Below are 15,441 nucleotides of genomic sequence, written 5' to 3'. Positions count from 1 at the left end.
AGAGACTATTTTAGAGCCAATTCAAGCAATTCTCTGCTTCAGATCATCTTGAATCATGAAATATTAAATCGCTTTAACATCTGCTGTCAATTTCAGCTCCTCACTGATTCAGTATAATCACTTGTGTTCCACATCGCTTTGCTCCAACTGCTTCTGCCAAGTCAACAAAGGTTTGAGCCATCTCCGGCTGGAGGGTCAGCTTTATCAGAAGGATGTCAGACTGTTGACAGCATTTATCACATCTGTTCTTCCCTTCCATTGATCTTACAGCACTTAAACTAGTGAAAGAGTGTTAACTCCTGGAAACAGGCCAGGTGTTACTCGAGTTTGCAAAAAGAAGGTTGGGGAAAAGTGATTCTGACAATCTGTAGCGAGAAAGTTCACTTCATTGCACATACGCACTTATCGATTATCATGCTCTCATAAGAAAAAAAGTCAATGCTTCTTGCCCTATTACAGTACCTGAGAAGGTAGAATGACTCTCTAACAGATATTGTGAATTCAAACACTCATCAGTGAGATAAATAAACCAACATTTCAAAAATAGAAGGTGAATCACTCTACAATTACAGAAGCTGATGCTGTCACTCACTCTCAATGGCAAAATAAAACAGCAATGTTCACAGTTCCTACTGAAAACCATGTTTTAAAACATTTTTAACTGTAATAATGTATCTTAGAATTAATATTTTGCCTCTTAAAACATGAAAATATGCATGTAATTATTCAGTAATGCTGCCAAGACAATTTTACAGCTGTATTTTTTAATGGGGGAAGCACTGGCAAAAAACTAATTTATACGCATTACATTTATGTAAAAATTCTTTAACAAAAAATATATATTTTTTTTATGTAGGTTGCTCAGTTATGCCACTTGATTATGTTATATGATGTTAATTATTAAATATTAATAATTAAGTCAAATTAATGTTCGTTTTAAGATCCTACAGCTATGTGACTCAATGACAGGAAGACAAAGAAAAAATATTAAAATTCTTCATAGAGGATTAATAAATTTTATGAGTTTTATAATAAGTGACCCCGATGTATTACTGGCACATATTGGTGGATGGATCTGTTTAATATGTATGAGGGAGTCGAGCTCTACCTGAGCATGTTTTATTAGACTCATCTTCGTTATCTTCACAGTCATTGGCTCCATCACAAAGCCACCTTTTGGGTATGCAGCGATTATTGGGACACTTGAACTGGTCAACCGGGCAACTGTGGTTAGCTGGAAGGAACAACAGAAACAAAAAATTCAGCGCATGTCAAATAGGAAATATTTTGTTTAAAAGAATTAAATAAAACATACACATCATATCTAAGAATGTTACAAAACATTTTCAAGCTTGACATATATTTATATTGTTTTCTTTCTTTCTTTTTTTTGGACATGTTTTGTTATACTGCTGACAGCCCGCTCTACATACAAGTGAGTTCATATGCATAATACTCTACTTTTGTTTTGACACAGCAGTTTTCATTGTGCTATGCATCTATTCTCTTGAGCTAGCTTCACGTTTATCTCAAAAAAAATGTGTTTGCCCTCAGGCTTTTGAGTTTATTTAAAGTAGTGCCTGTGTTTTCCTCTACTATTTGCTCTATTTAATAATAGAACCTGCTATTATTCATAACCCTGGATACTCAACGTGTCCCCAACTGACAATGAGTAACAGATGAAATGGAAAAGCAGATTTGAGTGGGATCAGGCAGTAAAGTTTCAGCCGTATTAAACTATAGGACATCCCAGCAGAGCAGAAAATTGATTTTGCAATTCTGATAATTCTGGCAGAACATCACGTTAAAGTATTTCTCATAGTGAAAAATAACTCAGCCCCCAACGTTTTAACATGGTGCTTATCTTATCGATTAGCTCATGAGATGATTGTGCAGTGGAATGCAGTGCATGGGAGAACAATTTGATACTGGCATTCTTCCCATTTGATATTGAAGCCGTTTCTCCCTGAGATGTCAATTAGCAACTTGTTAATTATCTACAGATGATATGCAAACAGTCTATTTGTTCAGATTTACATTTATGTAGATGCTTTTATCCAGTTCAATTCAAGTTACAGTATACATTTTATCAGCATATATATTTACTTATTATACAGCTGTCTGGAATTATTGCTTTTGGCTGGTCATTTGAGGCATTGTGAATTTTAACATTTTTGCATAATGATCACTAAACTGTATACTGGTCCACTGCATATACTAGATAAGACTAAAAGAAAACCTTAAGGTTTAAAATACAAGTGTAACATTGTTGCAGTGTTCATCTGGTTACCAGGTTGGTAAAAAATGGATGGTGATACCTGAACAGAATGGAAATTTGATATTGAGTGATACATCACATATATGACACTGTGGCTTGAGGCCACAGCTTGAGGCCACAGAGGTTTGATGGTTCAGTAAAGCAGACACAACAGGGATTATACGTCGCTGTCAGAGAGAAAGAAAACAAGGTACATACAGCATATGTGGTCCTCCTCATCACTGCCATCTAAACAGTCATCATCTCCATCACAAATCCAATTTACTCGTATGCAGCGCCAGTTCCTGCACTGAAACTCATCATTTCTGCACCGCTGGGGCTCCTCTAGACCTGCAGAGTCTTCAGGAGAAGAAAAACTGAATTGTACAAAAAGAACTTCAAGAAAATATAGTCTGTCACAGTGTAGCGTGATGTGGAGTCTGAGTTTAATACTACAAATAAAGCAACAGATTCAGCAACAATTTGTCTCCTCTGTGTCTCTCCGCGTCACCGTAGCGCCATTTTGGAGAATATATGCAAACTGCATGCACTCTTCTGTATTAGCCGCAACACAAGGATACGTGTTCTACGTGTATTCACTCTTTGATTTGAATGAAAATAGCGCATTTGGATAATCTCCAAAATGGCGCTACGTTGACGTGGAGAGACAGAGAGGAGACGAGTTGTTGAAAAAATGCTGTTACTTTTATTTTCTTTCCATACAAAAAGTATTCTCGGCTCTTCATTACATTCAGATTGAACCACTGATGGCAGATGGACTATTCTGATGATGCTTTTCATACTTTTCTGGGCCTCGACAGGACAATTTACTTTAGGGTCAATTTGGACAGTCAGAAGCCTCCCGGTTTTCATTCAAAATATATTAAATTGTGTTCCGAAGATAAACTAAGCTTTTACGGGATTGGAACGACATGGGGGTAAGTGATTAATGACAAAATTTTCATTTTGGGGTGGAGTAACCCTTTAATTAAACTATATGTAAAAATATTAGTTCAAATAATTTTAAATATGACAATTTGATTTTGTCAATTTGAGAAATTTACTTACAATTTTACATGAAGAATACACTAGTAAATTATTCCTTTATTTTATTTTATTTAATTTTTTAAGTAACTTTCCTAGTCCTTTTCAGACTTCTTGTCCTGTGTGTGGTGTTTTTTATTTTTTTATTTTCTAAGAGAATGGTTTTTAAAGCAGCCTACCAGAGCATGTGACATTGTTCTTGTCCAGGTGCTGGTTGTCGGCACATGCGCACACCCGGCCTCCCGGGACGGCCAAACAGAGGGTACCGCAACCACCATAATTCACCTGGCAGGCATTGTCACCTAAAAAACAAACATAGGCCTAAACAACAGATATCTACAAATCTTCTTTCCCACTGGCAGGACGGCTGTTTATGTGTTCATCCCTTTATGGCTTTTAGCAACGTCTCTCCTTGAAGCACAGAACATAAAGTTCTTCTTCACTGCCCACTCAGAACCAATTTCCTGCTCTTCAGGGATGCCGGTGGTACACGGGGGCATTATTTTTAATCACACGTCAAGTAAATTATGGGAAACACTGGAGAAGAGAGCCATTTGACACTCTTTTTCTTAATAATCATAATTCGTTGTGTGGGCAATGACACCTACGATGGGGGAGGAGAAGAGAAAAACACAGTTTTGTGAGAAAACTGTCACTTATTAAGTTGAGGCATGGGGACAATAATAAGGTTTCATTTAGAGAGGGGATGAAAGGCATTGCCTGAACCAATGAGATAAAAACTGTTTTGTAATGGCCAATCTGTGGTACTCCAGGGAGCGGAAACACAATTAATCTTTCTCCTGACAAGCGCTTTGAAGAAATTCCTCTTCTGCTGAGAATGTAGACTGTCAAAAAGCCTGCATTTTCAGGCCAGGAAATTCATACATGACATAACGGCAGTTCCCCACATTCTCCTGTCAGAAGTCTTGGTGTTACGAACGCTGTAAGTTCGATGTCAAGAGGAGAATATTTAAAACATGATAAGAGTCTGCTGGTCCCAACTGCCTACGTCGTCATTCTCAAAAGAGTGAGTCTCTCTGACAAGCAGCGTACTGTCTGCTCCCCTAAAACTGCACCGCTCTTAGGTAAGTAAGAGATGTGGGAGCCGAACACACGGCTGTGTTCTCTGTGCCGCTCGTCTGCATGTGCAAGGGCCCCGCTGAGCAGCGTCCCTCCCTCTGCGTGTTGTGACTGGCAGTTATGAGGGAGGATGACAGTAATCATCCCTCCTTGCCTCAGACATCCACACAGAGTTAAACATTCTAAACAGAGCTTTAGCCCCCACTTCAGTGGATTAAACCCACCCACTCAACAGTACGGCTCCTGCTCTGCAGTCGGTTCTGTGCTAATCAAAGCTAAAGGCAGGAACATTTGTAATAGCTGCACTGTGTGTAAAAATGTCATTTATTATGAATTTTCTGAAAGAATGCACTACTACATGTAATATGTGAAAATATCTGTAAACTAAAAAATATCTTTTTAATTCATGCATATTACAGTTTGGTAAAATTAACCATTATGTACCAAAGTCCAATGCTGAGCCTCATTCAGGAATGAATTGAAAAGCATCCAAAAAGTTTGGGTTTGGTAAGATTGTACTGTTTCTAAAAGAAGCCTCTTATGCTCAGCAAGGCTGCATTTATTTGGAATATATATATATATATATATATATATATATATATACACACACACATATATACATACATATACAAATACATATATAACATAGCTAATCTAAGATAATCTACTTATTTATTTTATTTTATATTTATTCATTATTTTGTAAAAAGTGTTAACTGTCACATTTTTATATAATAAATGCATTCCTGCTGTATTAATCTCTTTAGAGAAAAAAAGGAAAAAAATCTTACTTAAGCCCAAGCTATGGAATGGTACTGTACATTAATAAACCAACATTCTTTTTGCCATGGTAGAAGAACAATTAATTTTCCAGAATGGTGTAATTTACTCCAAACTCCAAACCATTATTAATTAGGTCACAAGATTGAGACCATAAACTCAAGTCATCTACTCTGCCAACAATCAAAATTAGATTCATTTCTTGAGTAAATTCATCTTCCTGTCATTGCGAATCAAAATCCTCTATGTTGTGGCCAATTCAATTTACATTCCAACTTACCTGTATGAATTAAAACGGAAAAATATCAATTCCAACCATTACTCATCGAAATATAATTGAAAAAGATGATACATGTGTAATTCTGTAACTTTTATTTAGAGTTAAAGTGACTTTACCCAGCTGGCTTTGTGCATCATATACTCGGAGCCCGAAAAGAGGGGGCCGCTCACTCCTCAGCAGAGAGACTTCACCAGAGACCAGATCCAGCTGGAAGATGGAGGCGTTCATGTACTCAGTCCAGAAGATGGAATTTTGGTACTGTGCAATCCCAAACGGGTGATTGAGTTCCCTGCCACTGTACACAACCTACAGTGAATTGCAAAAAAAACACAAAAAAAAAAACACATTACCGTGCACTTCTCTGACAACTGTGCGAGAAGATAAACCTTTTTTCACTTTAACATCTCTTTTTTTACTCCTACACAGCAATAGGATGACAAGTTTAAAAAGTGATATTAACGATGTTCCAATGCTTCAAATATATGCCATCAACTCTCAAAATGCACTCTCATTTTCTAAGACCAAATTATCTGAGCTATGCAGTCAACATACATTTCATAGCTCTACATGTTTATTCTGTCAATGTTTGTCTCAATAATAGTGCTATTCAGTCATGCCGTCAATCCATACGCCTATCCAGGAAGCTAATTTTCCATGGGTTCCCTCAGGAATTTCTAATGGGTCTTTATAATAGTGGTTTTCGATCTGGAGTAAAATAAGGTTTATGGTGAAATTACATGGAGATACATTTTTTTTAAATATGAGTTTACACGCTTGATTAATTGTTGAGTTGTGGTCTTTATTAGTCAGCATTAGCCCTGGAGTTGTAGCCCATATTAACAATTTAATAGAAACAAAATTCACATTTGAGGTAGGACTGTGGATAATTTGTATGTCGCAGAACAAGAATAAAAAAAGTATTTTCAAGTAAATTATAAGGGAACCCAGGTTAAATACTAATTCTCCTTCAGGTTTTAGGAAGCTCTGTCTCATTTGGTAACAACAATCCCATTTGATTTCTACGATTTCTAAGCTAAGAAATAGCAACATTTGAGCAATTTCACTCACCATTCTGCCCGTCCCATTGAGGTAGATTCTCTCAATGTGATCATAATAGGCATCACACCAGTACATGGTACTGGTTCCATGGTCCAGAGTGAGTCCATTGGGCCAAAGCATGTTAGATGTGACAAATATTTTCCTGTTGGAACCATCCATCCAGGCTTTCTCTATTCTACCGATGCTGTCGTTCACCTCATCCTCTTCCCAATCCGTCCAGTACATCCAACTGCAACCAAAACCAGAACCCAGTCAGTGTAGTCCATGAAAACAGCACTTGTATTTACTTTTGAAGCAGACATGAATATCAATCACATCTTACTCTCTAAGACAGGAAGTGTACAGTTGAAGCAGATTGAAACAAACTGCCTTGAGGTCTAAAAATGTACAAGCTTAACTGAACATAACAAACAAAATCTGCTTAAAAACGTCAGCAACTCGCACCTAAGGGAAATTAAGCTTATCTATATAGCTAGATATATGATATATGATATTTTTTTACACATTTCTTTTTCTATGTTAGGTATATAGACTTCTGTGCCAACATGAACTGTAACTCTCAACGGGTTAGTGATATTTGAAAAGTGATTGGGTCAACGTTCTGACATGATCCTTTCCCTAGTAAGTGTGCTTAAGGGATTTGTTGCCTCTGAGTACTACTCAGCGGTCAACGCAAGCTCTTCTGTCTCATCAATGATAGAAGCTGTACTTCATGTGCACCACATAAAACAGAATTGGATAGAGGGTGAATCAAGCGCTCTCTGTCCCAGTGTGTTGGCAACGTGACCCCATGAATTATTCAGAAGGCAAACAGCATGCTCCAAGTCTCATCCTGCACTGTTCAGAATGTAAGGAGCAAAGATTACATGGCATTTTCCATGAGTAGAGCACAAAACAGGGCCTGAGGCTCTTTAAAAATGAAGTCTTATTATAATTGTTTTACTTTTTCAACTAATCGTCAGTGAAAGAGGTGTTTAACCTTCAGAAAATGTTATATCTAATATTTATAATATAACAGTATAATTTTTAGGAGGTTAAACTAAAAATACTATATGACGAGTTTTATTTTCGTTTAATTTTCTATGAGGATTTTATAAATGTTTAGCAATGAACACTTAAGAAATTAAAGAAGAAAAGACGAAAGTTTTTAATAGTTTTATAAACAAGCATCAGAAATAATAGACATTATTTATACAGTTTAAAAAACGACTAGGGTTGAAATTTAGCCTAAATTAGTTGCTAACAAAGTTGTATTTCTCATAAATTAATGTTAATTTATGCTAGATTAATTGTTTATGTCAGAAGACAGTTTATCAAATAATATTCCAATAATTCTCCCAATCAATCAATCAATCAATCAATCAATCATGCATCTAACACTGTACAACACTGTACAATCAATCAATAAATAAATAAATAACTGTCACATATACACTACAGCTCCAATGTTTGAGGTTGGTAAAATTTTATGTTTTTGACAGAGTGCTCAACATGATGACATTTATTTGATCAAAAATATTGTAGTGTTTGTGAAATAGTTTATGGTCAGAGAGTGAGAGGAAGAAAGACAAAATAAGTAGTACATATAGGTGAGGATATGAGCATGAGAGATAGACATTCCTTAAACTGGAGCATCAAGCTAGGACAACACTGACTTCATTACACTATGGAGTTTATGCGCTATGAACAGGTATAGGAGTTTACAAAATCAGTTTTGACTGGCTGAAAATCCCACAATTTAGGAAATCTGCTCCTGGGGATGAATATAAGACAGCAATGAAGTGAGCACAGAGTAAAGATAAAAAATAAATAAATAAAAAAAAGCATCAAACAAATGGAGAGACAGAGATGTAAATCTTGAAAGTCCAAATGACAGAACACAAGAGAGAAAAGAGTTACTGAGGCAGGCAAGTTCATTCTTATCATGATATCACAGGCTGCTTGTGGCATCAACAGAGAGATGTATACTGTATGGGTGGAAGAGATAAAGAAATCAGGACAGTTGGGTGTTATTTCTGGGGGGAAGCCCATCCAGCAGACCAGACAAAGATCAACATGCCACCTGCTCACCTGATAGATGGCCAACCCCTAACGATGGGACCTAACCCCCTTTCTATAAATAAGCCCATAGAGGTGGGTCAAAACAACACATCCAAAATTATACTAGAGACTATTAAAATAAAGGTTAAATTGGCTGCAAGATATTTGAGAAAGATATTTTTACTTGATTGCTGATATTTACTACACATATAACAATATGTTTGGGTCAACAAATTTAATTGTAATTTATTACATTATTGTTAATTGCATTACGTTTTTTTAGATCTGAATAATTATTAAACTGTTAAAATGTGACCTTGGACCACAAAACCAGTCATAATTGTAAATTTTTCACAACTGATTTTAAAAGATTTTTCAAAAGATTTATACATCTGAAAGCGGAATAAATCAGCTTTCCATTGATGTGTGGTTTGTTAGGATAGGACAATATATGGTTGAGAGACAACTATTTGAAAATCTGGAATTTGAGGGTGCAAAAAATTTGCCTTTAAAGTTGTCCAAATTATGTTCTTAGCAAAGCATATTACTAATCAAAAATTAAGTTTTAATATATTTATGGTAGAAAATTTACAAAATATCTTCATGGAACATGATCTTTACTTAATGTCCTAATGATTTTTGGCATAAAAGAAAAATTGATAATTTTGACCCATACAATGTATTTTTGGCTATTGCTACAAATATACCCCAGCGACTTAAGACCCTCTACTGCATGCATTTTGATGGTACATGATAAAAAATTATTCCACATCATTTGGGAACATTTTATTGATAAAACATTTTTTTGACCACCCTCCCCCATCCCAAAATATGTTTTCGTTGCCTGTTAAATTTGTTAAACTTCAAGAAGCACTTCTTCTCTGCTGTGAAACAGAGGTGCACATTACACATTTTGCACATCAGTTTGGGTGTTGCTTTGCACCCAGGAACCTTGCATCTTCCCTTTTTGTCACACATAATGGGACATCCTGGTTAGGGTTGGGAGCTGTGGACCCCTGCTTCCTTACCCCTTTTTGCGCAATGTTTCTCTGTGGCAACAAAAATAAAAACTGAATTTCTGAACATGCAAAATAAAAATAAAAATCATAAAACCTGACAAAAGTCTTCTCTACACCTTCATACACACACACACACACACACATATTTTTTATGTACATTTCATGTCATTTTAAATAAGATTACTAAAGCAAATAATCTTGCCGCCTTCTCATACCATGTGCTCCTGTGACCATGTGTCAGATCAGGATGCCCCACCTTCAAATGGTGCTTGATAGTGACTCCCACACCTTATTGGACTGTTCTTTGATACTTTTCAAACATTTAATTGGTTGCAATCATTTAAAAAAACATGCACTTAACCTGGGGCATAAGAAAAACTTTCCGAGCCTGAGGGCAAAACTATGCAATAGAGGGTAAAGACTGGTTTTGTGGTCTAGGGTCACACATATCAAATTGTATATGTTATCTCACTATGTTATCTCTTAACTTGTAAATTTGATAAGCTATCTCACTCTGCAATTAAAAATATTTGAGACAATAATATATATATTTTTTCATGTTTTTGAAAGACATCTCATGCTTGTGATGGCTTTATTTATTTGATTGAAAACTGAACTAGAGATTATTAAAATAAATGCTAAACTGATTAAAATGATTTTGATTCCATTCAGTTATATGATATTTAATTAAGATATTGTTTAAGTAGTTAACTCTATATTTTAAATTTACATTGAAGAATATACATTGAAGAATTATATATTTACATTGAAGAATGCCTATTAGACTGGTCAAATTAAATTATAATAATTTCATTATAATATTGTAATTTACAAAAATAATTATATTAGGACAATTTAACGTGTTATCGCATTGACCGTCGGGTAGAAGTCTGCCGCGGAGCTCACCCCAGTGCGGGCTCGGCAAAAGTGCGGATCGAGGGCACATAGCGGCCTTAAAGGGGGCACTCGCAAGCACCCTTCTAAACACTAAAATGATGAATGGGACACCCTACGGTCTCGTGGACTTAACAGACATGCGCACGCGGCGGGTATTGTAAGTCCATAAGACCACAAGTGCACATGGAGTGTTCCATTTGGGACAGGGCCTATTTAGGCTAAGCATCAACATTCACTAACCACTGTTCACAGTTATTTTTAACAGAAAAGATTGCAACGAGCTCGTAATCACGACTTCATAAGTGGGAAATCACACTAGGCAAACGAACCGGGCTTTGGGGTCAAATGCACTCGGATTTGGTTATGGTTGCCTAGTGTGAGTACACTCTTATTCTCCCGGTGTGCATCCTGCACACACGAGTGTCTACCCGCCCGCACCCGCACTTACCCATCAAGTGCTGGCCCACGCCGCACTCTGCTGCGTTGGGTCCTGCGGGTCCCACGGGAGTGCAGGTCTCTACTCGGAAGGTGCCTGTTATAATGTTATGATCGAGGCTCTGGACTCGGAGCATAGCTTGTTTTTCTATAACAGACTATAAAATATTCTCTATAAAAATGTTAATGCCCTGGCAGTGACAAATAGCTTTGATTTTATATTTAATTTGATTACATTAATGTTTATGTTGAGATTTACAAGAAATATTTTATTTTATTTTATTAGCAACTAGGCTATGTAAAAGAAATACTGTGGTAAAAAAGCACCTTATTTGTTTAAAGTGTTTGCAAACAAAATGTTATTGCACTTTTGTTCATATTGTAGTACTTTTGAATGAAAAAAGTGCGCAATACACTACTTTTCAATTCATTATGGAATTTTGTGCATAATAATATGATTAATCGCAATTAACCCTCTATGGTACAGCGTTGCCTCCAGGCAACATACTTTATTTTAGGGTTTTTTTTATAAAATGAGACACCCATTTAATTGATAAATGCTATCTCAGGGTAGTAGAACTCAAACACTAACCAATGAAAATGCAGAAAAAAGTGGTCACATGACCCACAGGAGTCCATTTTGCTTCCACTAGGTGCGTTCGACTTCATGCAGCACTTAGCAGACCGATCGGCGGCTGACTTGAAGCAGTGCATGCCGGTTAGAAATTTAGTCCGACTTGAACCGGCGCCGACCACACGTCACTGTCACGTGTGGCATCAAAGTACCGCGATAGCTTTTCGAGAGCAGCCGGCTGACTCAGCTGGCGCAATTTCTCCAGAGCGACTGCGGGAGCGCTGATGACGACACAGCTGTTTCACGATTGGCCAAATTCACCACATGACAACAAGGACGTGTATTTCGGGTTTATTCTGACAACTTCAGTCCCACTAATGCTCATATACGGACTTTCAAAAAAATAAAAATAAATTAACTTTTCATGTCATCTTCATCTTGTAAATCATGTTTATTAAAAGATTACAATTATTTTTACTGCAATCACTTTTTTGTTAATTCGTTTATATAGGTTTTGTGCATAGGTTTATTTTGGACCTTTTTCATACAGACCCTTTACAGTATTAAGCTGCATAACCTATTTAGATAATTTTTTTATGGAATAAATCAAGTGTCAATCTTACAGACTTTTAATATAATGTGGTCATCATGGATTCTGATTGATACTAATTGTCTAGTTGCTGGGTTCATCCATCTTCACTTGCATGTGATTACTACCAACAACTCTGGCTGGATGTCAACTTAATACAACATTCAGATCACTTTCATAAGATGGTATAAATAATAATAGAAAGGCAAATAAATTGGGCTTATCCCTAGGCCTGTTCATGGTGTTCACGTATGAATGTTCATGGTGTTTTGTCTTACTAAAATGTGCTTACCTAACTGGAGAAATAGTAAAATAAGTAAACAAATATGTAACATCCTAATTCTTTTATCTGTAATGAAAACCACATTTAGTACATACAATTATTATCTTCATAGATTATTTTTATTAAGTTGCAGTAGCAAAAACACACATAATGAATCATACTGCACAAGTCAAATTTTCAATATGTTCTATTTATTTACTTTGTTTCTGTCGTGATGACACCCTTTCAAAATATTACATACATCTTAAAGGTTTATTAAAACATAAACCAACATAGTAATAAAAAAAGAATCACTTCTAATGAAAATTGTTAAGTATAATTGCATTGATTGGTTAGTATTAGAAATAACGAGTCACACTGGTGTTGGGTATGGTCCCATGTCCCTTTGGATATATAAAAACAATACTTATTACATTGAACCTTTACTCACTTTCGTTGCTCATTGTGCTCAATTTCATACAACAATAACGGCATTTCTATAGCTTCCAGTTCGTCTGCAATAAAGCAAGCAAATGCCACGTGATCTGCCATGACTGAGGTAGATGCAGCAAACTACGAGAGCCCCGAAGTGTCCGACTTGACGACTCCGTTTTCAACTACGCCCCTGACTGCAAGCGGCTACTCTCGTTGACCACCGTCTGTAGCCGTGCTTCAAGTCGAACGCACCTAATGTCAGGACATGTGCACATGTCACATGACTCACTATTTTCTCCATTGAAAAGTGCATTTATCATCAATTGTCATACATATAATTGCCTACAAAAATCTGATTCGCCTTCATTATTAAGTAAAGAAGTATTTTCAAAAACTTTACATTATATATCATCAAATGTATTTTAGAAAATTACAAAAAACTTCATGTTGCCTCAAGCCAACATTGTAACGGAATGGAATCACATGAGGCCATGCAGGCCTGCTAGGTTATAATACAAGTATATGATATTTGTAAGGAAAAGAGTTAGAATTATCTAAATGTATTTGCATTTTTGCTAAATTTTGTAATGCATTTGTAAAAAATAGTAATTCAGGTACTATATCTGCACATAATTTTATTTTTCTGTTGAGAGGAATTGCTTTCTGAGCTTTCACAAGCAGTGAGGTGTCATTATTGAGGAAGGAGATTTTACATGCATGTGCTTGTGTGTGTATGTGCATACTTGTAAGAAGAAGGTGCATATTAGGATATGGTTATGCTGATTTTTTAAATTTTTTACCTTGAAACAACTCTGATTGTAATGCTTTGATATGATAACTGATATGATGGTTTGGTTATACTTGTGATCCACGATGGTACAATGTTGCCTGAGAGCAACAGCTGGATATGAAATTGCATTTTTATTAGATATGCAATGCATTAAACTACTAAAACTGTTCAATTATTTGGTTAAAGAAAATGTTAACAATAAATATATTTATTTTTTATGCATGGAAATGTAAAATGTTTAAATTTGTCTGTTCTGGTACAATGTTGCCTTGAGGCAACAAACTTTAAAAAAATGTAATAAATAAATAAATTAATGAAAATGTTTATTGATATTGTTATAGTGTCCAATTTTAAGTAGGAAAAACATCACAAATATTTGTTTCCTTGTTGATATCATATTGCGTACCGTAGAGGGTTAATCGCAGACAATCATGCGATTAAAAATGTTAATCATTGCTCAGCACTAAATTATATATTATTAAGTTATTCAAATAATATTGCATAATATTCTAATAATGATTAACTTGCTAAAATATAAAATGTAATAATCATACATCTTATAAGTTTCTCACTCTAGACTTGAAAAACAGCCACAAAAAGCTAGCTTTGCTTTGAAGTAGTGTACATCAATCACTTTATTTTGGCCATCGTTCAAAGTTCATGCACTCTATCCTCTGATGCCCTGTTAGAAAGGTAAAAAATGTACATCCGCTCCAAATTTCCATCTTCCACCTTCCACTTTTTCCTCAGAGTCTTTTTTTTTTTACCGGCTGTCAAAACAGGACACATCAATGGCACCTCAGAAGAGGTGCTTCTCATTTCCTGTCTGGGTTCTAGCTCCAGAAAGCTTTAACTTTCCACTCCCAAAGAATAGTGTCAAGCAGTCTGCAAGACATTCTCTGAGCTGGCAGTTCAGCAGATGATGCTTTTAATGCAGATTTTAATCGCTTCCACACCACTGAAGTTATCCCATCGGGAATGACATGCAGTGGTGACTGGGAGATAAGTTGGCGTTTTCGTGTTTTACTCACGCAAATGTGCTCTATTTGCAAGTATCTGTTGACAAACTCACAAAAAGACAGTTTTTAGCTTCCTGTCATTGCCCTTTGCTTATTTTATTGTTAACACTGCCATTCAAGATACATTAGCTTCATTAAATGCGAGAGAGAGAGTCACATAAATTGTACAAGCGTGAGGTCTGAGCAATGAATATAATTATGGCTCTGAGCTAATGAACCCATTGTGTCTGGAAATAAAGAAACTATTCTGCATTTGCTTTCCCTCTCTTCAAATGATTTGGTAATCAACACCACTTGGGTTCACTAAAGATGGTAAAAATCTATTCCAATGTATATTAATTACTTAATGATAAGTGCACGCTTTTAAATAAGCCATTTATTTACAGAGATTTAAAAATAAATTCATTAAAAAGTACTCAAAGCGCCCTTAAGATACCACGTGGAATGCCCCAAAAGATCTGACGACCATCGACCAATCAGTATTACGGTACTTGAGTACTTTTTAATCAGATAAAAAGAGAGTGAGCAGGTTGTCTGATTGGATCTGAGAGGACCGAGAGTGGTTGTTTCCTCATTGCAGTATCTCGCTTCTTCAGCCTTGGCTGGCTGCATCTCCTCAGGATTCATGAGTTACTCTCACACCCAGGGAGGGTGATAATGAGATTGGCTCTGGGCCATCAAACGCACCTTTTTATTGGCCGTGCCATGTCAGCTTACTGGTACACACACACACACATTAACCAGTGCAGACGGAGATATGCGTGGATGGGCGCATGCATGCTTCACTACTCTATGTAAAATTGCATTCGCCTCTGAAGCCATGCAGTGTAAACAAATGCTAGTAAATAAACTGGAATGAGGACTGTTCCTTCAGGCCAGGT

The 15,441-nt window shown here is 36.2% G+C and overlaps 1 protein-coding gene across 1 annotated transcript in view; it reads right to left on the bottom strand.

The window, feature by feature from the left end:
- Nucleotides 1-15,441, bottom strand: part of lrp1bb (low density lipoprotein receptor-related protein 1Bb) — a gene marked incomplete at its 5' end in the record, with an annotated part of 288,040 nt that overhangs the window by 131,588 nt on the left and 141,011 nt on the right. The window contains 5 exons of the mRNA XM_079427014.1: nt 1,109-1,234; nt 2,477-2,617; nt 3,481-3,603; nt 5,558-5,747; nt 6,510-6,729. Of these exons, the coding sequence (XP_079283140.1) occupies nt 1,109-1,234; nt 2,477-2,617; nt 3,481-3,603; nt 5,558-5,747; nt 6,510-6,729 (800 nt within the window). The remainder of the gene's footprint in view (nt 1-1,108; nt 1,235-2,476; nt 2,618-3,480; nt 3,604-5,557; nt 5,748-6,509; nt 6,730-15,441) is intronic.

Source organism: Barbus barbus (assembly GCF_936440315.1).
Source record: "Barbus barbus genome assembly, chromosome: 10".
Taxonomy (NCBI): domain Eukaryota; kingdom Metazoa; phylum Chordata; class Actinopteri; order Cypriniformes; family Cyprinidae; genus Barbus; species Barbus barbus.
The sequence above is the reverse complement of the archived record's forward strand: the minus strand, read 5'-3'. Positions and strand labels throughout refer to the sequence as shown.